The 26028-nt window shown below is 33.8% G+C and overlaps 1 protein-coding gene across 3 annotated transcripts in view; it reads right to left on the bottom strand.

The window, feature by feature from the left end:
* Positions 1–26028, bottom strand: part of FSTL5 (follistatin like 5) — a 288154-nt gene that overhangs the window by 72527 nt on the left and 189599 nt on the right. For all 3 annotated transcript variants that reach the window (XM_086611644.1, XM_086611645.1, XM_086611646.1), the window contains exons 6-7: positions 22789–22955; positions 535–655 (exon numbers count right to left, since the gene is read on the bottom strand). In XM_086611644.1, the coding sequence (XP_086467770.1) occupies positions 535–655; positions 22789–22955 (288 nt within the window). The remainder of the gene's footprint in view (positions 1–534; positions 656–22788; positions 22956–26028) is intronic.

Below are 26028 nucleotides of genomic sequence, written 5' to 3'. Positions count from 1 at the left end.
TTAGCTTTCAAAATAATAAATGTGAACTTAGAAGCCTACCTCAATTACAAAACTTTTAGGGTAGTGCATTTCTAAAATCTTATATTAAATGCAACATTCTTAACATGAGAGGCCTACGCACTTATTTTTCCCAGTGTGTTCTCCAGAATTACTAAATTAATACTCAAACCTACTGTAACTGTATGTATCTATATGTATCTACATGTATCTATATGTATATATAAAAACATTTATTATTCTGCAGTTAATATACTAAAAATCCTCACAGGCGAATTGTTCACAGTGTAGAGCAAGTCCTCTAGACTATCTTTACTCCTTTTAATAACTATTATTCATATGGAAGTAATAAATGAAAATGATTATATTTTATTGTTCTGCAAGGTTATTTATAGGACAACAGTAAGAGAATTGTATCTCTTTTTCTGTTAAGCTGTAACACAATATAAAAAAAAGGAAAAGAGCAACAACAGATCTGCTTAACAAAATGCAAATCCATGCCTCTTATGGCTTGGTAATTAGAACATTTTTTCTTACCGTTCACTTGGAGAATATGAGTTTGATAGAGTTTATCATAGCCATCAACATAGCAGGTGTAATTTCCCATATGAGTTGTGGTAACCTTAGTAATGTACAAGGACCCATCATCTCCAAAATCCTACCAGGAAACATTAAAAACAAGGTTATCGTAATCATACCCGCATCTCTACAGTAATTACGCTCATCATCTTGGCAACAAAGCTGTGCTGCAAATATCAAACATCACAAATATTAAAGTAGCATAGCTGACAGTAATCCGAAACCCAAATATTGTATTTGTGAAAGGCAGAGTTGTTTGATCTTGCGACATATATTGTGTCTGTAAAAGAAAACAACTTTTATTTAGACAACTAGTTAAACTCTGCAGAAGTATTATGTATGTTTGTTTTGCTATGATAGTTATTTGCAGAAGAAAAGCTATTTAGGATTGAATCTGATCAGATAGAAATACTAAATCTCTGCACAATTTAACAAGGTAAACGACATCCTGTGGAAGTGTGGTCATCCTTTGAAACGAATAGATATATGAAAAAAAAAAAATCCTTATTTTTCCTCAATTTAAGTCACAATTTTTAACTTTACCTTTTTATATATATTTTATTAGCATATAGGTTCCACTGGATTAGAGTGCAAAATTTGACCCTCATTTTTATTCCCAATTCAATTCTCAGTTAAATTTTAATTAATACAATATCATTTAAAATTTACAACTAGTTGTAAACTATGTCAATTACTGTAAAAATGTATAGAACATTTAATAGCTGGTGTTTCAGTTTTCCTTGTTATTTTTCATGTATGCAAGGACTAACCTAAAATAACAGTCCTAGTCTAATATAGCTTCTTCCAGTCTATGTCTCATAGATTCTAAAGTACTTGTACAAATCCTCCTAGGAGTTGTTTTTTCTACATTATATTCCATGATTTACTTTTCCAAGGACTCTTCTTGACAGTTAGTTTCTTTTCAGTCTCATCTAGCTATATTTTTATTTATATATGCAGTGTATTTACATAAAACAATTATTTGAGCAAAGAATATAAAACAGAAATGTGAAACTATGAAAAATGTACTTCAGCCTAGTAGACAGTTTCTACTATAAAATATTAAGAAATTAAAATCTTAAGAAATTAAAGTGCATAAACTATGATGAAAACCATGCAAAAATCAGTTAGCTTCATACCAGGAAAAAGTATGCCAGATCTTTTATGGCATGTAGGTTAGCCCTTGCTCCTGAAGGGAAGCCATGCTCTATAATCATATGTGTAACGTTAATGCAGTCTATCACAAATTCAACTATCTTTCTCATGTATTAAAAAGCTGTTTCAAAGCTTCTAAATATTCTTACAGATACAACACAGTTTTCTTTTTATTTTTATCCTAAACTTATTCATGGTCAGCTTATAGTCATTTTATACCCCTTAACAAAAATAGTCTGTAGAATAGCCTTTAAAAATCTTTAAATAAATTAAAATATCCCGTCCTTATGATTAATCACAGGATAGAGTACTATAACATATTCACATATGCACATTATAATTACATGCAACAAAAATATTCACACACACACATAGAGCCCAAAGCATTCAACAGGTGCCCGAATCATTAGAATAGGAATAATCACCAAGGCACAATATATACATGTCTCATTAGATTCAGTAATTAATTACAGAATCACTACTTTTGTAAACTGATTTCAGGGATCTGGGATTCCTGAAGGCAAGTGTTACTGGTAAAGACCATGGCAAAGGAGGCTTTCAGAATATCAGCCTCTTCTGTCCTTGCTTCCACTTTTCTTCCTTTTTATTTGAGTTCTATCAGGAGGAAATTGCTCATTAATACAGGCCTCTAGCTGCCTTTGATTTCCTGTTCATTCTGACGGACCATTCTTGACTATAGAGGAGGTGATCCTTAAAAATCAAGGAGCTCTTAGATCCCTCTTCTTTTCAGCATGGTCTCCTCTAGGATTGTTCAAAACGCCTTCGTGAACAGGCTGAAGTCTGCTCTCCTGAACTCTATGGTCGTGCTCCTGCTTTTTGCCTTGCTACCTGCTCTTAGGCTTCTCCACGCTACCATCTCACAGTCACTGCAGCCAAGGTTGCCCTGACCTTTATATCCCCAATCAGTTCTTCCTTATTTGTTTCTTCACAAACTTTGTAACCTTCTCTGTAAAGTCCTCAAATTCACAGAACAGTCTATCAAAAACTTTTAAAAACAGAAAACTCAGCAATAGCGTCTCACTCAGGAAGTCTGTAAGCTGCACCGTAAAAGAACTTTAATAAAAAAGATTACTATGTGCTGCCTTATTCTTACATTCTATCCTTTTCAGCGTTATCAATGACAAAATACTGGGCTAGATTAACCTCTGGTCCATCATGACTGTTCTCACATTCTTCAGTGATCTCACCTACCACTTACTGAACTTATTGGGATTTATTTTTTTCAGTTCCCACTTTCCAGTATTTCTTCTTTCCCAGAGAACATAATCTCAGTGATTTTATACTCATATTTCACTCAAGTTGCCTTTCACTAAAACATCTTCAGTCTTCTTCTATACCGACATTTAAACGTGAAAATTGAGATCTAGATGAATTTCTCTTTAATTTTTCAGGTTATTTTCCTTAAAGATACTCAAAATATTATTCGGAAAACGTGTCTCACTGTATTTCTTCACCCAAAGGTGTACAGGAAACTAAATTTCACATTGCACATCTGTGCTTCAGATGATTTTGCTAGCTGCTCAGTAAAAGAAAATAATCCACCTAAAAATTAACTCAGCTGGTAAGACTGTCAATAATTTGCCTGTCTTAAGATAACTATAGCTTTCTGTATTAGCACTTCAGTTACTCAAGTGATATTTCTAGTAAGTCTTCAATATGCCATTATAAAAGTTACCTCTACAAAAATCAAAAAAAGAATCCTCTTTAATGGTTACTTTTTAACTTTGATTATATGAACCAACACAACTGGATTTCCCTTCAGAAAAATCCACCTCAATAACTCCAATAATCTTCCTAGTTGGATAATGTTTATCTCTTGCAAAGCGTATGAAGTAATAAATTCAATTAACTTTTTTCCCCTCACTAGCTAAACACATGTTTTCAAAGTGTTGCTCTTCAAGTTATTAGTGGCAGAATGAAGAACAGCTGTTCAAAAGAACCACACTATAGGTATTCACATTTCATCTAGCAAATGGCTAATATTATTGCTCTCTGAATTTTTTTGCCTAATCTCTGCCAAAGGTATTTGTGAACAAAGCAGGATATAGGATGGAGTGTATTAACATTTAGCTGCTACAATGTAGTGTGGAGACTAGTTTAATTTAACATTTCTTATGCTAAATTATTAGATATTGCTTTGAAGCACACTCACCTGTTCCAGGCCTTCGACTGATTTACTGTAGAGGGATAATATCTTTAGGTACCATAGCTATTTTCTAAGTAAAAAGATGTCTGTGTTATGGCTTCTCCCTTCTTTTTCATAGAAACCATGGATAAAACATCCCTGTGGTTAATTTACTGAGACATCAGAATTTCAACAGGATTCCCACATAACATCTTCACTTCATCACATCACTCAGAGTTTGAATTTTACGGATGGCTTTTTGTTGTTATTGTTAGGTTTAGTTTTGTTGTTTGGTTTAGGTTTTTTTTTAGATGTACAAAACAAAAGTCCCTAACTTACCGTTATACTGAGTTCAATGTTTGTTTTGTTAATTAAAGCAAACAATTCAATACAAAAAGAACTGAATGTTGTAAGCAGTGTTTAGAAAGGGATGGTGAAGTATAAACAGAGTTCTTTGACACTGTTGACACATATTTAGTCTTCTACAGAATAACTCACAAGTTAAGTCACTGAAATCCTGCAACTATACAGACACACAGAAGCATCATTGAACCAGAGCCTTCAAACGTCAACAGCAATACAGATGGAAAAAGTTTTTTCTACTTTTCGAAAAAATATTTGATGACCCTAAAAACATTGCTACAAGCTCAATTTTTGTTAAATAGCGTACTGTTCAAATAGAAATGGCATGGTGCTTCTACAATTAAATTGAGAAACTCTAATTATTTTTGTCATGCATAAAAAAAGATAAATTGAACAATTATTTTAACAATGATTCCACTGCAACTCTGTTGAAGGACTTGACATTTAAGAATCATGATACGTGTCATGAATAATGAGTAAAGAAACACGGAAAGAAAACAGTCATCTGACAGTGAATTCTTGCTTAGTTGTCTTAGTGTTAATATAATCAAAACCTAACGGTGATTTTTGTTTTTAAATCAATAATTATATTTCCTTTGGTTTTATAACTTGCTTTCCTATGCTAATACTTTGCAAATTAGAGAGTCTATGATCATTTGCCTGCACTTCTTCATGAACAGCTCTAGAAAGACTGTTGTCAGCTTTCTCCCCACAGGAGAATGTATAATCAAACAGACTGCTTGAATTTGTTCATCATCGCAGAGACCACGATTTTTTTTGTTTTGGTTTGTGGGGTTTTTTTTTACACCACAGTTAATTTACTGTCAATATATTACTCTCTTAAATAACTTTTTCTTTTCTTAGTATAAAAATCTTCAGTACTTCAAATCTTGAATATTCTATCATTTAGAGATCACAACCTTCTCCCCAAAAACCACCTCCTCTAAAATAAAAAATATCATGTCTTTATTTTCCTTTTCACTCAGTGCATTCATACTGTTCCCTGCTCAAATCTAACTTGTAACATATAACTGAGAATTCAGTTCAGAAAACTTAAGAGGTTCAGAAAACGGAATTGAGAAGGCAGTCGAGATTTAGGTGGTCTGCAGCCACTATACCCAAAACTGATAGAAGATTTTTTTTAATATTTTTAAAAATCAGAAAACATGATTGATTGAGAAAAAAAGCTCTAACTCCTTCACAAAATAACTTTTGATCTAGTGCTTAGAGTCCCGAACAATATATCCATATATCATAGCTAAATTATTAATGTACGTAATTCAAACTAGAGCTTGGTATTTGGGTTTTCCATATTCTGAGTGATCCAAAGGGTTCATCTTGAACACAAAAAACAGGAAATATTTTCTTTCTGGTTTTTTTACGTGGGCTTTTTTATTTGTTTTTGCTGTTTGGGAGGCTATTACTACTATTTTTCTTTACTTTGTAATTTTTCAGGCCTAGATGACAACTTTCTGACCAGCTTTTCGCCCTTGCCTTTATACAGAGAGATCCAAACATTTTTTAAATACAGTATGCTCAGTTTTATGAGATCTATGAAGTGGTTAAGAATCTTGTTTTGAAATTTTGCCTCTGTAAGCTCAGTTTCTGGCAGCTGATGAATTCTATGTGCGTTTCCTGGAACACTAGCAAACACTAGTACCTCAACTTTCGTACATAGTAAAAAGGTGATTTTTATGCAATAAAGTTTACACTTAACACACTTTCATAGTACTGATTTTATGGTGCCTGTTTAATGTAGGTCAGAAGAAATAAGAGATATAATCTTCTTATGGCCTTAAAATTTTCTGCTTCTAAATAACTTCAAAATACTAATCTTAACTCCAAAGCTCCATGCTTTGGGGAAGTAAAGAAAAAAAAAATAAAAAAGAAAAGATAACAAGGACAAAGAAAAGAATACAGGAGTGAGGACATGAGAACAGAAGATGTGAATTCTTAGCTACATTATCGTCAGACAGAAAAAAGTGAGCTTACTGTATCCTTAATAAATGGAATTAGGAAGTATCTGCATTTGATTTCAGTCAACTCATGGAAGTACCAGTAATACTAATGTTGCATTTTTGTTCACATTTTACGTATTTATTTCTTAGTATCTGTAACTTACTTCATTACAAGGACACAGAGATTAGATACCCTTTTGAAGGTTGATGTGCACTTCGTTTGCCAGATAAATTCAGCTCAGGCTTTTCATGCTAATGTCAATGTTACAACTCCTGCTTTCGAAGTAATCAGTTTCTCTGTTCATGTTGGCAGAGCAATGCAACTCTCTGGTTTGCTATTACATGTCAGAAAGAAATTAAATTCCAAAGAAATCTGAGAATAATTGCATTTGGCTCAAATCCAAGATTTTTTAAGTTTTCCTTCTAGCTCAAGAGGGAAAACAAAATCTAAATTTCCTAAGCACAAATTTTCCATATCTTCTCTCAGTCTCATATTTGACAGCTGCAATAAGAACAAATCATGAATCTAGCATAAATCCACTGGTTGAAGAACCAGCCTGACAGCAAATTGCAAATCAAGTCAAAGCTAAAAGAAAGAACGCAGTGTAATATGGCAAGTAGTAGTATAGTATACACAGTAGAAAGTGACGGAATCTTAAAAGAAACTCTATCCTGAAGAATGTAACACCAGAAAACAGTTCGTGGCTATTAATGCAGGCTAACTAGTCAAGGGAAATTAATCTTCCTAAGCTTCTTTTACAGTCAGTTGAGAAAACTAAAGGTAGCAAAATCCTTTCATGGGACAGTTCAGTGGATCTGTCTTTGCTCGTCGCTTTCAGTCACCGCCTACCTCTCTCTGCTGACCATGAAAACAAACCTCCTATCTATAATTAAACATTGTTAAGTATTTCATTGGGGTCTCTGTTTCATGAAACTGAGGAGACTGAAAAGAAAGTCAACTTAAAAAAAAAAAAAAAGAAAAAAAAAAAAAAAGAGTGATTTTTACAAAGGCTGTTTTCCGGCAGAGCACAGTAGCCTCACTAGCCTCACTGCACTGCCAATGGGGAAAAACGTGATCATTCAGAGAGTAATTCAGAACATCTAACTAAATCTCAGATTTTGAGGAAGTTTTAGTGCATAACTTCCTAAGCTTGTCTTACAAATGGTCAAGGCAGAGATCACTCTCTATTATCTCTTCCTAAAATAAGACTTTGTAATGTATCAGCCCCGATTATTAGTTGAACACGATTTGTTTGTATTCAACAAATCTGAGAAAAATATTATTTCTCTGTCTATAAATGAATAGAATAACACTGGACCTACTTCAATAAGTAGAGTTGTATGATTTTTTCCTTTATTCTCTTGGATACAGTAGGACTGAAGTTTCACTTCATGAGGAAATAGTTACATCTAATAAACGGTAACATCCATTATTCTATGGAAAACATGCAGCAGCTTTGTGCTTTTCAAATTATGTCAGTTGATTAAAAGTTGGTTTTGCATTTTTGAAACCTAATGATGTTACAAGATTCCCAAGAACCTGAAGAACACAGAAAAGTGCCATAAAAACCCTCACTCCTAGATCGCCAATGAGAATAACAACTTCATTTTAAAAGTACTCATGTAAAAAGAATTTGGATCTTTTTGTATATGGAAGATATGAACTAGACATAAGTGACAGCTTTGTGAAAGAACTAGAGCTCTTGAGGCTAGCTATAAAACATCACTAATCCTCTACTTCTGAAAAAACTGTAACTTCATGCTATCTTGCTCTGAAACTGCAATAACGACTGCTAATTTATTTAGACATTCAAAATCTCCAACTGAGTAGATATGGCTTATTTTAAATGGAAATTTCAGCATGCTCTGATACAGCATGCTCTGTCTTTTTTTATTGGTTCGTGTTACACACAGATCTTCAGAATGACTCATATACCATTTAACTTCTCCTTTTTAACAAAACAAATTGTTATATAATCAAATTTAATCAGATCAAGCTATTTGACATACGTTTCTCATATGTTTTTTAATTTAATATCATAACCAGTGACATGAATTTATAATAATTACCCAATTACCACAGTTTATTACAGTTCTTCCAAACTGTTTTTTAAACTTTTTTTTTTTTAAAAAACAGCTTTAATTGTAGATGTATTTATTATTACTCTCCAAGCTAGATCTGCAAAAAGAAACTAGCTTTGAACTGTGTATTTTACTTGCATCAGATCACATTTCAAAGTGATATCCAAGTGCTAGGAGTCCCCAAAGAAGCAGAAGTACTGACACAATTCACACTTTAAGGTCACTCAATTTAGGATAAGATTTGTGGTATAAGCTTGGCAAGAGCACTCTCATTTCTACTTTCTTTAAATACGCTTCATTTGTAGGAAGAGTGCAAATAAATCATTGAAAGCTTCCTAAATTTTCCTGATTCTGAAAACATAAATTCTTCATAATTACACTGGGATAAGATTGAATTTGTTTTCAATCACTTAGCTTACAAGCACTTTGTTTTAAATTTATAAAGTTTATTGGAGTTTTTGATCTTCCTATTGCACGAAATATTGGGTTTCAGTTTTAGTCCCATGAATGCAAACCTCTCTTTTCTTATGTTGATGATAATTCTATCTTTGGTTCCTGAACTGAGCTCATGTTGAAGTAATAGAACTCACTTCACAGAAACAAATTTCTCAGGATGTTTTTTTTTTTTACAAACTCAAGAGAATCTACAAACAATAAAAAAAGCCTTTAGATTTTTGTATTACTAAAATTTTCATTCAATTTTCATCCAGTCCATCCTATGTATTTCTGAACCATCCAGGAGTGAGACAGACAGGCACGCAGAGTGTTTTCAAGCTTTATGCAGTCTGTGAAAGCTCTGCAGGACTAATTTTGTTTTATTACAATCTACCCTGTGTACATGTGATAAACCATCCAATGGGCAATAAAATACCTTGTCAAACACATTTAGCTTTCAAATACCTTGCAGATAAAACTATCTTAACCAAAAAAAGATAAAGATTAGTGGGGAATCTCCTACTACATGGTAACTGAAGAGGAGACATAGGGAAAAGGGTAAAAATAAACCTAGTAGCTTCAAACCTGATTTTGAAAATCAGACTGATTCTTTCTAGGTTATTCTTAGGGTACAAGGGAAAAAATAGCATATTGTAACTTGAATAGTTTTCTTTATGATGATCTCTCATTTTATATGCAGCATTAATATATGATCTGCAGACAACAGTAGAGCAAAGACAGGGCCAGTAACACACATTTCTTGGATTATTAATACAGTGTCATTTGTGTCAGTTCATTATTAAGTATGTTGTATAAGAAACAGGGACATACATGATTAGAAAGATTTTGAATGGAATTCCTATACAAAAGATGTTTCTAAATTATACACCTGAATATATACAAGAAAGTTAGTGACTTTTCTCCACTGTCATCTTTTGCTCTTTGCTTATAAAATCAAAATATTGACAGCTTGAATGTTAGCATAGCAGCTTCTCTTAACAAGGGTCTACTCCAGACTGACACACTCAACACTCATAAAAATATTTTTCTTAGAGTTTTTAAGCAAATAGCTAATCCCAGTCAATCCGAACTAAGCACTTAGTTATGAGCCGGAGAACAACAAGCAAAGGCTGAATTACACTAATAAAAAATTGAAACCTGAGACAATTTACATTTAATACCAATCTTAGTTATCTGCAAGCATCACACACTCTTTGCCTTTGTTCAAACCACTAATACAACATTACATGTTCATCATCTAATCTTTTACCACAAGAAAACTTTACTAGGCAAGATCAATTCCTTGACATTAATGAAAGAAAAGACACTTCGGTGTCATTGTCAACTACCTCAAGACTTTCACTGCAACCACTGAAACTAGTTATGTAGAAACAATTTTTTTTTTTTTCCTCTTTTCCCCTTTTTAAATAAATGAATTGTGATAATACTTTTTAATGATAGCCTTTGTATTATCTGGTCATGGCTTTCGATGAGGTCAAATGTAAGCTATTGTAAGATCCTGGTATAAAACAAGACAAATTACAGCGTTCAGAAAGTTGTCTGCAAAAAAAAAAAAAGTTTCAGCATGCAGTGGCACTGAAACATATTTTTTAGTGCTGTACCAAGTATGACTTCTGTTCTTTTACTAATACGAAGTCAAGATATTATGACGAAAGTTAATAAGCCTACAAGTATCATATATTTTGATAGTTTTTAATACAAAAATAGAATAGCACAATGCTTAACTCACAAAATCTCATCTTTTCTACACATTATGACCAAGAAGATATTTGTATTTCTTCTTTCCGGTACATATCTTTCTGTTAGATCTAGTCTGTCTTCAAGTCACAGAAATGAGGACATTTCCTAAAGGGATTCATTTCCTAATGCTTCATTTCCTCATGAGATTATGAATAGTGGTCATTGTTTAATAAGAACAAAGTCACTAAGTATCAGCAAGATTTCTTTACTTTTTTAATAACAGCCAGAAAATATCACTTATATCATTTATCAAAAAGTTTACTATATCCTGCTACTTGCAAAATTCTTTGTAAACCATGTATTATTTTGTAGTAAAGTACCTAACTGAGGTACATGTATTTCCTATGGATTACAAGTTTTTAAAAAATAAAATAAAATAATCAAACACAAGTACTTTCAATTGCATAGTTGAAAATAAGATCATAAACTCCAGTTAAAAAAAAAAACACTTATAAAAAAGATTTTTATGCAAATCAGAGTATCAGACTGAGTCATGACCATATTCTCATGCTCTCTTTGAATTGAGAGTAACAGGTTCTCTCTTCTGTGAGGCATTCACTACTTCAATTTTACTACTGCTGTGCCACTCATAACAAGTAACCCTCTTTTCTTGCAACAATAGTTAACACTTGGTTAACAGACTTCAAGTTTCTATGAGATCTACCAAAATAATTTTACTTCTCAGTACACCATTATTGTTTATATTTGTCTCTTGTTTTTAATTCTTTTAACTTTTTTAACTACTGCTTTCTGTAATGAACATCTAACGAATTTTTGGGTCCAAGTCCTTTATGAACCATGGAGGTATACGTACACTATACCTTCTTTTTTCACCTTTGTTCTACGCTTATATTAAACAATGGGACAGCACTATTCATTGGAAAGCTTCTATGCTACTGACACTATATGTAACTGTATTACTGAAATCCCATCATAAAAACTTTTCATATGTACAGTACAGTCTTACTTTGGAAGACTGAAAGGCAGAGAAGATATTTTTCTATTGCTGATACCTCTAACCCTTGGTTTCAATTATATTTTGCTCTAATTATCACTCTTATCATCAATAGTTGCTAACTGAGCATAGAATTCTTCATGTCAGAAATAAGATCTTTAATACAGAAGGGTGGAAGAAAAGGCAGCTTTTTTCCTCTGCCTTCTTTTTGCTATGAGTTAAAATGTTAATTTTTTAGCACTCACAGCTTAAAATTCGAAGATTTTCTCATGAATCAATTTCTTGTCTGAAATTAAAACTAATATATATCATGTCAATAACATGAAAGTAAAACAGGATTTCAGTCATCTTTCATTAACTGCAAGTGACAATAGCAGGAACTTCACAGAATTCCTAACTTTTGTCAAAAATCAGAGAAGATATCTTTCTTCAGATGAGTGGACAAGAATGTTTTCTTTTATTAAGAAACTCTGAATTTTATTTTAGGTTAAATTTTTTTTTTCTCCCCTTCAAGCGTTCAATTAAATATCTATAAGAAAAGACTTCACATTGGAAAACATTAAGATATTTTCCTTAGAACATTCAAGAAGAAAAATGTTAATCATCAGCAAGACAAAAACATTTGTTATTTTTGGATAACTGTCAAAAATCCAGTCACTTCTATCTCATTTTATCCTCAAAAATATAATAAAGAATGCAGACTCAGTGATTATCTGTAAATTCACCTGAATTTTCTTTACTCTAGGGTAGGATAAATTTTTATACCAAACCAAAGTAGGTATTATTTAGGAACACTGTTTCAACTTCTCTAATTCCAGTTGGAGTTTTAAGTGCTATGATAGCGAGGCATACATGAAAGGAGAATTAGATCGACATCATTGGTGCTTCTGTTCCCCAAAGCAAAAAAGCATCTTCCTTTTTGTAATTCTGGATGAAGCCCAGAGCAAGCTCCAAAGAAAAAAGAATCCTGTGAAGAGCAAGCAAGACTGGAAAGTTGATTCTCCATCAGGACTTGGCAGAATGTTTTGGAATGTAGAAAATGGAAGCTTTCACCTCATGATATAACAAGTCCCACTCAGGCAAGTAACCACCATCTGTACTGTACAGATGTTCCAAAGACTGTGTAAAAATGTACAGTTTTATCAATCTTATTACCTGTAAAGCATTGCCAAAATGGGAGTCAAGAAAAGACAGAACAGCAAACATAACAAAAGGCAAAAGGAGGCCAGCTGAGAATACTCAGAAGGAGACCACAAAGACAACCATCCTCAAAGACTTTTTCTTCAGCTGAGTTGAAGCGTGACCAGGTGATGGACAGAGAAACAGCACCATTGTTTTACTGAGCAATTGTTCCCAATGTCTCCGACGTTTCAAGGTCTTCACGATCATGACATGTAAATTTGTCACAGTACTAATCATGGTAAATGTAAAACAATAAAAATTATTAAAATTCTTGTAAAATATATTACAGTTAAAATTCAGCATTTTAGCTACATAGATGTGAACTAGAAATAGAAACCTACGTGAATATCAAGCAAAACTACAGGAATCCTTAGAAGTACTGATAGATAAAGGCATTGCCATAATTCATACTAAATTTTGGAAAACTTAATTTATTTTATCTCCCCTCTCTAATAGAATAACGAAAACACTTTGGCCATGGATACAAAGGTTACTTATATCCAAAGAGAAAAAGTTCTGAATGCAAACTTTTGAAAAAGAAGTTCTAGATTATCAAGATAGCTATATAAAATGATATAAAAATGACAAGAAAAGGAAGAATACACAGGAAGGTGATAACATTTACATATGGCACAGAACTTTGGGTGATGAAAGAGAAATTGGTCTGTACGGAAGTAGATCATCAATAAAATTTAGATATGAATGAATACATGGTACTGGGAGTATGGGTAGATGGATCACTGAGCAGTTTGATTCACAGAAATCTTAAATGTCATCATTTGAAAATTGTGGCAGACATACTATTTTCTGTTGTAATCCTGTCAGAGCTCACAAATTAAGCAGGCTTGATCTGGACAAGTAATTTGCTTTATGTCACTTCGGAAGTAGCGGTACTGGTGATTTTACAGGTGGGTGGCAATTTTCTTTTTGAGTCCGTACTGAATTGAGACCTCAGTACACTTCTGAATATTTTTTTTAAATTATTATTAATTTTTAAAATATAATAAATTCCAGGTGAGCCGAATTCCTAATAGGTAATTATGTCCTATCTGTTTTAATTCATCCTCTTGCAATGCTTGTGAGGGAGGGGCAGAAAGGGTTTATTTTTTCGGTGTTTAAGCAATTGTGTCTCTCTGTTCAGTGAAACAGACTCTTGGATATCAAAGAACTTTTGTTAGTGGTAATGTGGCCCTCCTATTTAATGTACTATAGTAATGATTTGGAAGTCAGGGCTGTGAGCCACAGGGAGGCCATTATTAACAAAGCATCTTTCTTGTGCTTTTAAGAAGGACTGACCTTTTCTGCTAGCTGTAGCCTAGTCCAGGTTGCTCTTTTGAGACCTGTTTTCAAAACTAATAGCCTGAAAAGCTTAGTATTCTTTTTGCATCCTACAAAATTCTTTCACACAATTCTTATCAAAGCTCTAGAAAGCATTAAGTCTAGTAGAATAGCAAAAATACTGCAAAATGAGCTGGACAAGTTGAAAAAATAAGTACATAACTAGCAGTAAAAGCATTCCCAAATGATGCTGGTTTTCACTCAGCTGAGGGAATGTATACTGCAGAAAAAATGAGAAGAGTAAGTCTATAACTGTACATAAAAATCAAACTGCAATTTTTTCATGCATTAATCAGAAATTAATAACACAAGCTGAATTTGCTAGTAGTAACATAGAATGCAGACATAACGTGCATCTCTATATGTCCATAAATAGACAAGAACAGAGAAGACAATGAATTTGAACTGAAGAGAAAAGGTTGAGGAAGAAAGATGCTATGGTAGTGAAAAAAGATGCTTACAAAAATTCTGGTCATCTTGTAACACAACAGATCAAATAGCTTACTGCTGATTTTAAAAGAGAGGGAAGATGAGCAAGAGTGGAAAAAAAAGACAGATGTGATAGAAGTTCTGGTATCTCTGAAAAAAGTACAGGTTACTATAGCAGTAGGACAATAATAAACAATGTTTCAATGAATAATATAGTAAAAAAATCAAGATGCATCTAAAAGACTGCTTGCTGAAATATAAATTAATATAAATTAAATCACCATCTCTGTACCTTCCTTAAAATATTTTCATGTTTCTATAGAATCTGTTGATTAGTATTTACTAAAGAAAATTTAAAAATAGAACAGACAGGGGTGGATATAACTACATTGCAAAATACGAATAATAATCAAATAAGTTGTGATTTGCTATCTTTATATTCTAAGTTTACTTTTAGAAATTTTCTTTTAAAGTGTCACTGATGTATTCTGGAATCCCCAATGAAACTAAACAGAATCAGTTGCAATGTGCAGGAAGATATGTCTGTGCAGAACAAGAATAATAACGTTTTGAACACCTTTGGTATCCACATATTTCAGCTCACACAGAAGACCCTCTTAAACAGCTAGGAGTACAGAACTATCATTTCAGCTACTCTTCTAAAGATGTGTTCAATGCACTGTGTTAAGAAAGTGGTTTAGAAGAACCAATCAATTCGGAAATCCACGATGTCCCTTTCATTTTAGTAACATTTTCTGTCTGTACATGTCAAAAACATATTGAACTGCCTTCCAGGTAGTTTAAGACGGCTTGCCTGGGGTTATTTTCAGGGACTCCTTCATGGCAAGGGGGAATGGCTTGTTATATATAATAATGTACGTATATATAATAATATACGTGTTATATTACCACCTTTCACTGTCACAAGGCCTTTCATTTTTAACTTCTGAAAACCAAACAGGAAAATACTGACAGGCTCAGCTGTTTTGCATATGATTAGCAGAAAGAGCTCTAGAAAGCAGAATTAAGAGTGGTGCGAGACAAGGGACTCAGCTCTGCAAGAGGAAAGTACTTTGCCCCATTCTCTGTCAGGAAAAGGATCAGATCATGATCTCAGTTATATTGTTGAAACTGTGGCAGTAGATTATGGTCCACAGAACATGATTCTGTTCACCTCTGAAATCAACACTGTCATTTCTAATGAAGATAAAATGAAGCAGACTGATCTAGCAAAAGAGAAGAGAAAGACCATGAGGATTTTAATGCTTCTTCATAAAGAGAGAATCATCAGTTGGCTCAAATTTAAAGTAGTCCCCTGTCGCTCTCATGCCGGGGACGGAGAGAAGAACGACGCAGAATTCAGGTCCAGAAGAAATGCCAACGCCAACCAACAACAACCAGCAGGAGCAGCAGCGGTGATCTTTTCTAATTACAAATCCGTATATATATATAACATGGTTCACGAGGATGGCCAAGGCAATTGGTCCCTTGACCATCCACCTCCCAGAGTGATTGGCTAAATGCTACTACACCCATTTCAAAACAACTTTCCCAGTGTGCCATAAACAAGACTGCATAATAAGCTACAGGTGCAAGATAAAGTCTTAGTTTACAAAAACCTCAAACTGTTTCTCAGCTAGCCTGCATGGGAAAAAGAACTTTCACAGGATGCTGCAGTAGCTGGAAAATTTCTCTGCTTCTAGCTTTTTAGTATCCACAGTCCCCGTCATAAAAAGATGTACATAATAAGCTGTATCAAAAAGTTCTGTAGTATTATAACTTTGATTAAGCTAGAGTTATTGAACTTTCATGTCCTGATTATTTTAACAGGAATCAGTACTTGTAAATGAAACCTCATCACAATCTTTTTCACTATACTGCATTAACCTGGAAGATTGCAGATCAATACTAGTACCTGGTTTAAACGTGTCTTTACAGTGTTATGAAAACACAATGCACAGTATAAAGTAGCATTCATCATGCCATCATTAAAATAAATATTAAAATAGCTTCAATATTCAAACCAAAACATGTCAAATCTTGCAAGTCTTCAATGTATCTAAAGGTCTCCTTTTGCGTGATCCACCTCACTGCTAAAGAATTAATCATTAATGACAATAAAAATAAATAATAAATTGAATAAATAAAGAAAAACAAAAGAAAAATAAAGGACAGAATAGAACTGAATGAGATGATTGCACCAGTAGTCAAAAATTTTGGCATTATCTAAAAGTAAATAAAAAAGCCGTAGAGATTTGATAAAGGTGATTGATATTTTTGACAATAATTATTATCACTTTACTTTTAAGATGGAAGAATGGAATAAAAGGTATTTGACCCATTAAATAGAAGAAAAAAAGTAACAATACATCCTACTTGAAAGACAGACTGTGTAACAGATAAAAGGCAATTCAATATACATAAAAATAGAAATGTGCTGACTTTGATGAGTCACTGCTAATCAAATCCAACACTTTATTAAAAAATTCATTAGGAAAGGTAAGAGAGAGATGTAACCAATAGGTTTAAGAAGTATCATAAGCATAATATTCGAGGAAAACCTGCAACTGGGCTGTTAAGTGAACTTCATGTATCGTGGTTGTAACACAGGGAATACTGCTGATACTGCTGGACCACATCAAAGATATGACACTGCAATTGCTGCATTGCAATATAACTATTCTTTACTAAGGAAACTTCAAAATAAGATGGTCAGGAACCAGTTTTTGTATTGAACAAGATTGGTAGCTTTTTGACTCTGGTACTATGACATACCAGTTTGATTTGTGTATTGTTGGACTACGAGTTACTGTCTTCCAAAAAGGAAGAGGTTAGGAGGCTCATCTCCGAAGGGAAGTCCGAAAAGAAGGAGAAGGAGGTTCTTGTGTTCCCTTCATATCATAGGACTCCTACATTTTCCATGCCATGGGATGACGGAGTCAGAGCAAAGACTCTGCAAGATCAGAGGTTTGTCAGAAGTGACAAAGCTTCATAGAGGATGAAAGCCTCCTGAGGAATGAAGCAAGACCATGCAGAGCTTGCTGCAGCAATTCAGAAAGTCACTGAGTTGACTGAAGCCAACGTGGGAAGCACAGATTCTCTCTTTTAGGACACTGGAGAAAGAAGAAACGTGTTTATATATGAATTTTTGATTTCTATTCTGTTTTGCCTATTAATCCTCACTTTCATTAAATTTAAGTCCTCTAGTTCATATCCTAATATTTTTTTGAGTTTTGTTTTGTTTTGTTTGTTTTTTACTTTTAGGAGTTGTCGTCTTTGGAGAGTATAAACAAAAAGATTGAGGCATATTTCCCTGACATTTCTGGCTCACCTGGGATTCTGTCATAAATACAAACAAAAAAATAAATTCTTGGCAGACAGGGAATTTATATTTATGACCATTGCCTTAAAGTCATAACACTGTCCATTTAACCATGCATAACGAGAAGTTTGTATGTAGGTACATACTATCCCATAGGAGAAGACAATGTGAAAGGGAATAATACATGAGGTTCTCCTGAGAATTTTCTTAATAATAAAAAAAAGGGGAAAAGAAGGATAAGAAGTTGGAAGGAAAAGAGGGCAGACATTAGGAGTCCTTTCTAGGCAATACGCTTAGAATTTTGGACAATCTGAAAACATTTCTGTCATCAACTGCTGAGCAGAACTCTTCAGAATGGAAGGGAGTATGTTCTTTCAGAGGACATTAGCTTTTAATGGCATCTGCATTATGGCGTTTTGGGGTTGTAGTTTTTGTTTCAAAGTGGGGAAATATATCAGTAAGAGAATGCAGACTGCTGGGAATGATACCAAAAAAGTGGAAGTTGTAATCTGTAAATTAATTTTAACAAGATGAACAAATAGGAAGGTTTGAGAAAAAGATTATACGTAACTTCAAAAAACCCCAAATGGAAATGTTGCACACTTCCCACGAAGGTAGCCTAAAGAAAGATGCCATGAACTTGTAAGAAAAAAAAAAAGTTGAACTACACTCTTTTAAAAAGTTACTAATTTAAGTATGTTAGCAGATGCTAAACTTTACATGTGGACAAGTCATCTAAGTAGATCTTGTATAAATGTAAGAATACAGGGCAGATGTCTTGTAAGAAAAGTGTGATTGCTTTTAAGTAAAATTTGCAGAAGCATACAATTTTTCCTAGTTTCATTCAGATAGATGCTGATTATCCCCAACTCCCATCAGTTTCAATAAGAGAAAGATCAGTAGCAAGATGCATTACTTCCACAAATAGTAATCAGAAGTACCATAAGAAGAGTTGAGGAGTACCAAAGACTTCTAAAATTACCAACGGGGTATCATCAGTAACGTTATTAATATCTGACAACACACTTGACAGCATCTTCTAAGTTATCATTTTTTAAATGCACTACTTAAATACAATTTTCATTATCACCCTTTGAATGTCAAACAGTATTTCTTAATATTTCTTTAAAATGTCTTAAGAGTATATAACACTATTAAAGACTGGCTCTTAGCCCCTCCCTGGTTGACATCCTTAGACATATATCCTGTGTACTTTCAGCAGAGGTTTTAGACTACCTTTCAACGAAATAGAAATTCAACAGTCAAACTTTAAGTTTAGACTTGGACTCTTGCTGCTTCTTGTTGCTTCTTTCAATTTGGCAAAACATTAGGACATTATAATGTTTTGAATAGCTTAACTCATATGGAGAACCGTACAGTGCAAAAACTTAAATTTCTAAGTATGAGCACTTGCTATGATTTACAAAATCACATTGGCACTACTGCTTAGTTTGATTGGTTTCCTACGTATGTGCTGACTTCTGGTTATGGTGACCTCTGACATGTTTTGCTGAAAAAAAATATTTATCTATCTTTCCAAGTCAGTGCTTTTCATGTTGTTTTGTGGTGGGTTTTTTTTTTTTCCCCAGGAAGTGCACTACTATTTACACAACATTATTAGTCTTGAGATGCATGGATGTGGTTCTTGTATAACTGAGTAAATTAATAATTCCCAGAGCTAGGCAAACATGATTGTAGTTTATAATATAGCCACAGTAAAGCCTAGAATACATTGCCTCTAGGGACATCTTAAATTATACAAGGACTTAGGGCTTTTGAATGTTTAAAATTGCCTGAATAAGTACAACACATTCTGTGGTAGTTAAATTGTGACATAAACTGGCACACACTATGTTTCCCTCTGCGTTTGTTCCTTTGACATTAATATTTATTTAAGCACTAAATTCATTTTCCATAGTGAAATATAAAACACCATTCTTTTTTGTCCAATTATTTTTCTTTTCCCCACGGTTTTATTTTTATTACATTGCCTGAATGGATACTAAATTATGGCTACATAACAACCTTTAAGCAAATGTGAAACTGTAAGAACCAGACAGGGAATATATGATAAGCAAGGTTCAGAAAGGTATGGAATGACCAAAGAAATATGGAAGAAAAAAAAAATAAGGAAACAAATCAAGGGAAGACCTAGAAATAAATATAGGGGAATCAAATCAGTGTAAACTGTGAAACATGTAACAAATTTTGAAGAAAAGAGACTAGGGACTAATTTAACTCAATGTCTTTATGTCCTTTTTTTTTGTATCCAGACTCCATTAACTCTTTCTTATACCCTTTGTCAGCTTATCTACAAAGACATATTAAATGAATATCATCTATATATGAGTGCTATTAATTGTAGTGTCTCACTCCATGGATATTGGATGTCATTCTCTTTCTGTATTTGAATCATAACTAAACTGTTAGTGTTAAAAGACTAAGCTATAACAATTTTTTCTTAAAAAGGATTCCAAGAATTCCAGTTTGTTTATGTTTTTCTTAAGCTAGCAAATAAACAATGAATACATTCATCTTCAGAATGATGCGCTCCTCTTGCCAGCAGATTTTACTGTCTCTACAGTTCTTACTGTGCACAAAACACACACACAGACATCATCCCAGCACTCAGGCAATGCTTTACAGACCTTTTTTTTATGGCTGTGGGCTGTCAATCCAGTACACTGTCACACATTCCTGCTCTCCTATTAAACATAAACAAATATGGCCAATTCCAGCAATATCCACTTTGCTTTGAATGTCTGATCACCACTGCAATCTGACTTCAAACTGGGCATCCCATCAGTCTTCAAAAATTCCATACTCAACTCTCTTCCAGCTGTGACAAGTACTTCAGAAGTGTGCTGGGTTGGCGTTGGCTAATAGACAAACTCCCACCCAGCTGCTTGCTTACTCATTCCCTCTTCACCTTTCACAGCAGAGCAAGGAGAGAATAAGAGGAACACAAATGAGAAACCAGAGAGATGTCTTACTAATTATCATGGTGGGCAAAACAGACTCGATTTTGGAAAATCTAGCTTAGTTTATCGCCAACTAAAATGAACAAGTAAGTACTAATTTGGGTGGTGGGGGAAAAAAACCCCATACATTATTAAAACAACATTTTTCCTCCTCCCCTTCCCTATGCTCAACTTCGCTCCTTCACTCCCAACTCCTTTACCCTCTGCCCAAGAGGTGCAGAAGGTTTGAGGGGTATGGTCAGTACTCAGCAGTTTCTCTTTGCGTCTCCATTCTCTTCACCATTTTTGTCTGGTCCAGCCAGGACTCTCCATGGGCTGAAGCTCTTCATGATAAATCTGCTCCAGTGTGGCTGCTGGGGACATCTGCTCCATCATGGAGCTCCTCCTGCTCCTCCAGCCTTAGAATTCTCTCTGCTGTTTCTTGTTCTTTTTGTTCTCTACTCCTTTCTCTCTTTGATGTTTTATGCCCTTTTCTGAGTATTTTCCCAGAAGTGTCACAAGTGTGGCTGAGGGGCTCATCTGTGTCCTGTGGTGGGTCTGTTGGAACCGTCTGGAACTGGCTGTGCTGGCACTGGGTAGCCTCTGGCCTCTTCCCTTAGAGGGCAGCCCTACAGCCCCCACTGCCAAGACCTGGGCATCTGCACCCGCCACAGGAAGCTTCTCGTTTTATTTTTCTTTTCATTTTCACACTCAAAACATATGTATTGGGCTTTGAAATTCACGTCTGCAAATAGAGTTAAATGAACCTTTCAGTTTGAAACTGAGCTGTTAGCTTCATTATTCCCATTCATCATTTCCCTTTTATTGCTCTGTGTCCAGATGCACGTTCCTGTTTCTATGTACAGCTCAGACCATGTATTGCACTTATAAGTGATTAGTAAGAATTCCATACCATTACTTACAAGCATGATGAATATTTACTGAAAGCTAACAAATACTGCAGAAAGGAGCTTGTGAGCGTGGGCAAGGCACTTCTGAACGTCAGTCATATGATTAATACCAAACTAACAAAAGCAACAATTATTTAACTGAGAACTTTTCAGAGGATGCTGGTTCTATCCTAAGCTTCTCAAGTGACTTAAAGTTACCATTCAAGCAAGATAAGCTTTGAAACTGCCCCTTATTTTACAAAGCACCACTGAGAGGAAGCTCAATTTACAAACACAAAACATGTAAAAACAGCAAACGAAACAAAAGGTGATGTGTGAGTACAATTGCAGCCTTAAAAATAAAAGTATTCATAAGAAAACAAAATAAAAATAAACAAACCAGATATTTGATTGTGGCAATATTCCACATACAAAACAGTTCCAGTGATTTCGAACTCAGCTGAGTCAGAGAGCAAGCACAAGTCGCAGTGTAACCGTTTGTCTACATTTATAACTTTGCTAATATGAAATGGCCAAAACAAAGTAAGCATACCCACAAGCAAACAAAATACAGCTGAAAGATTATTTTTAGCATTTTGTCAGAAGATGTAATTATGTTTCTCATTTTCTATTTTGAGGTCCATATTTTGAGGTCATGACAAAGTTAGGTGGCAAATATTTGCCATTCCAAAAAGGGATTTCTAAGTTATATTAATATCCACTGGTGGTTCTTTTAGAAGTATTATCTGCACTGCTGAATATTTGGAGGAATGAACCAAATAATTGATTCTGAAGTAAAATACTTTTTTTGAAAAAAAAAAAAATATTTTTATTCAATTATTAGAAGACAAGGTTATTATTATGATCTGTTAGTACTAAGTCACTATGCCTTTCTTAACATTAATTTCACAGGTTGTTTTTTCTTTTAGATGTTTGAAGACTCTATAATCCTGAATGTATAATACTGACTGTATTTCGGGTTGCAATTTTGTCCTCATGCTTTTATTGTTATATTTATTCTTTTAAATGATTGGTCTGTGAAACATGTTTTCTCTATGTTTCACAACAAGGGTTTGAATACACAGAAAACTGAAAACAGACTGAGTTTAGTAGGCATATCATTTCCATTTCTTTTCCTTGAAACACCAGGAGCATAGAGCTTGTTACATATCACTTTTCTACTCTTTAATAAAAGTTTTGATAATAAGCTGTTAAATAGAGCCTTCTCTTACTTACATTGATATCTTCCAAATCTAAGCTATTCAGAACGATGTTATTCCTCTTCCAGATGATGGGAGGTCTCAGAGTTCCCTGAATCGCACAACTTAAGACAGCACTTTGTCCCACTGTTGCTGGAGTGGTGCTTAGTTTTTGATCTTCAGGCAGACTCAGCTGAACTACCTCTGCAAAAGATATATTGTTCGTAAGATTCATTAGCAGGCAGTTTCAGAAGGTTAATTAGCATGCAGTTTTTGTACACTCGTAATTTAAGGATTTTAATTGGAATCAAAGTAAAAAGAATTTCCAACAACCACAGGAAGTTCAGAGTGTTTCAAATAAAGGTCAGCATGACATTTCAATTAAATTGACTGACAAGTATCACCCTGTAAGAAGAGAAGCATTTAACATGAAAATGAATTTCAGAGATAAGACTGTAACAAACATTAGAGTGTATCCAAAATCATACATGGGAAGTTATTTGACAGTTAAGTCCAATGCTGCACCTTCATTTGAACTAAGATAGCAGTACTACTATAAGAGTCATTCATGTGAGTTCATTTTCAGAAAAGAAAAATACAACCAGAGTTCAGAGTACAAAACATAAAGGACCGAGACTGAAATGGACAGCAATGGGAATTCTGCATTCAGAATATGAAATTAAGTTTTCTTTTTTGGTAAACCAGCTTGTACGGGACTTCTTCCTTGATCAGTGAAAACATAGTCATAGTTTTCAGATCAAACTGACATTAGCAATCTCTCCCATTTCAGTCTCCGAAGAATATGTATTAATTATAATCCAAACTCATTAGTTAATGTCATTTTTTAAACAACAGTGTTAAAATAGTTTCTACTACATTTCTCTGGTCAAGCATGGTTCCTTTTACAACAACTGCAGAAATTCTGAGGCAGAATACTAAATAGTTGCGTACTTGAATAAATATCTCTCAGTACAGAAAAAGAAAAAAGATAAAAAGAGAGGAAAAAACATAAAATAAAAAACTGAAAATAACCAGAGCACTTTATTGCATCAGTTCTGAAACTGCTCTGTCTGCCAAGGAACAGAAGTAATGACCAGACTGGACTGTAGCACCTAGTAGAAGTACAGAGTACAATACTGTATGACAGTTAAAGACAAACCTGAAGTAAATGCAGTGCATCACCTGAAATACTGTGAATTATGTCAATCCACAAATATTTGACACCTATTTTTTGCATTTACTCTGAAACACAGTAGAAATTGCTAGCGCTGCTAAGTCTTGATATAAGACTTGCCAAGCTACTTTTAATTTATTTAGTGTTACCTAAAATACACCAATGCAAAGTATCTGTGAAAGAATAAATCTAGAGGAGGAAGTTTCACAGATTTCATAGATTTCTAGGTTGGAAAAGACCTTAGAGATCAACCGTCCCTAATCCCCCATTAAACCATATCTCTAAGTAGTTCATCCACCCTTTTCTTAAACACATTCAGGGATGTGGACTCAATCATCTCCCTGGGCAGCCTATTCCAGTGGCTGATAACCCCTTCTTTCAAAAGGTTATAGGTTTTTGTTTGGGATTGAAGTGTGTGCGTGTGTTTTGCTTTTTCTTCAAGACAGACAAATTGCTAACATATTTAGAAGCAAAGTCACCAAAAATACATGCAAGCACACGTGTTCAGCATGGATGCATATGTATGAGAGAATTCAAACAAGAGAAATTTGAGGAACACAAAATTGCTTTTTTGCATTCATAGTTATCATCTGAATCATGAAGAAATTTCAACATTGCTCTTGAAAAGCATCCAGAATTTCCAAGATTAACACCAGTGCAGCAAATTCAAACTCAATATCATAAACGAAGACAGTTTAGGCATAGTATGTGAAGCATCTAAAAAAAAAGTGTGATTGCAATACAAAATAAATCTTATAAGTTTAAACAATAAAGTAAATAAAATCTAATGAAATTAAATTCAGTATGAACAAATATGCTGGTAAATACAGAGTATGCAGCCTTTAAGTGAAAAATATTTTTATATTTAAAGAAACCTTTGTCATACAATTTTGGACAAATCTACTTGATGCAAAAAACAAGTAAATAAAATTAATATTAATACAAAAGTACTCTCAACCCTTTCAACTTAACATTATGGAAAGTACATCTTCCTCTATTTTTGATTGCCTCTGGTATTTCATATTGCAAGAAAAATAATGCATGACTTCAGTAACTACTTTAGCGCCATAAAACGAACAAAAATCAAAGTAACTGAACAAATTTCAACAAGAAAAAATTAGATTATGTGAGCATCCATGTTCCTTTCAATTCAAGGGAAAAAAAATATTGTTTTTCAGGTTAACCAAAAGTTCATCGTTATTCAAGATTTTAAATAGTCTTTTAGAAATGTAGACATGTGTGATGGGAGTCTAGACCTTAAAATTTTCTCTGCTAATCTATGTACTAAACAGCTCTAATAGAACTGAAGTGGCCTTCTATTAATATGTCCGACAATTTATTTGGACACTTACATGAAAAAAGAGCAATACACATTAATTTGATGGCACTGTATACTCTTTCCTCTTGTGTAATTGTCTGTAGGTTAGAGGCTGAACAGCTCAGAGTTGTTTTTTCACGTGTGGCGAGCCTGATTAAACACAATCTATTAAAATTCTACATTTGTAAGGATTTTATCATATCAGACATGAGAGCTACATAGGAATTGATGATAATCCATATAGCAATTTTTCCACTCAGCTGCTGAAGCATAAAAAAACCTCTAGGTTTTTTATCTTTCATTTTTTAAGCAAACTACAAAAGGCATCATGTATCTATTCTAGTTACTGTACTACTTTCATATAAGACAGACATTAATGCTTCCATTACAGCAAAGCAGCAAACTATAAGTAAACTAAGGTCCTTTATAGGTTCTTTTTAGCCTCATAACAGCAATACTTTGCAATTAACAGGGTTGCTTTTCTTTTTCTTTTTTTTTTTTTTTAAATGCAAGCATCAGAGAGGCATCTCAATATTTCCAGGAAATAAATCTTTTTTGTCCTATAATTAAACTCAAAGGTTCAAGTTTTATGTGATTAAAAATACTAATTTTATATTTAGACAAAAACTTACCCTGATTCTTCTCTTTTCCAGAAGGAACATTCTGATACAAGATTCTAGTGATACTGCCCACCAGACATGCACAAAAGACACTGACCCAGGTTTTTTTAACTAGTTGCATTACCTGACATAACACACTAAGAAAAATGAAATTTATGAATAAGT

Source organism: Tauraco erythrolophus, chromosome 5 (assembly GCF_009769465.1).
Source record: "Tauraco erythrolophus isolate bTauEry1 chromosome 5, bTauEry1.pri, whole genome shotgun sequence".
Taxonomy (NCBI): domain Eukaryota; kingdom Metazoa; phylum Chordata; class Aves; order Musophagiformes; family Musophagidae; genus Tauraco; species Tauraco erythrolophus.
Note: the sequence above shows the minus strand (reverse complement) of the source record. Positions and strands in the feature narration are given on the sequence as shown.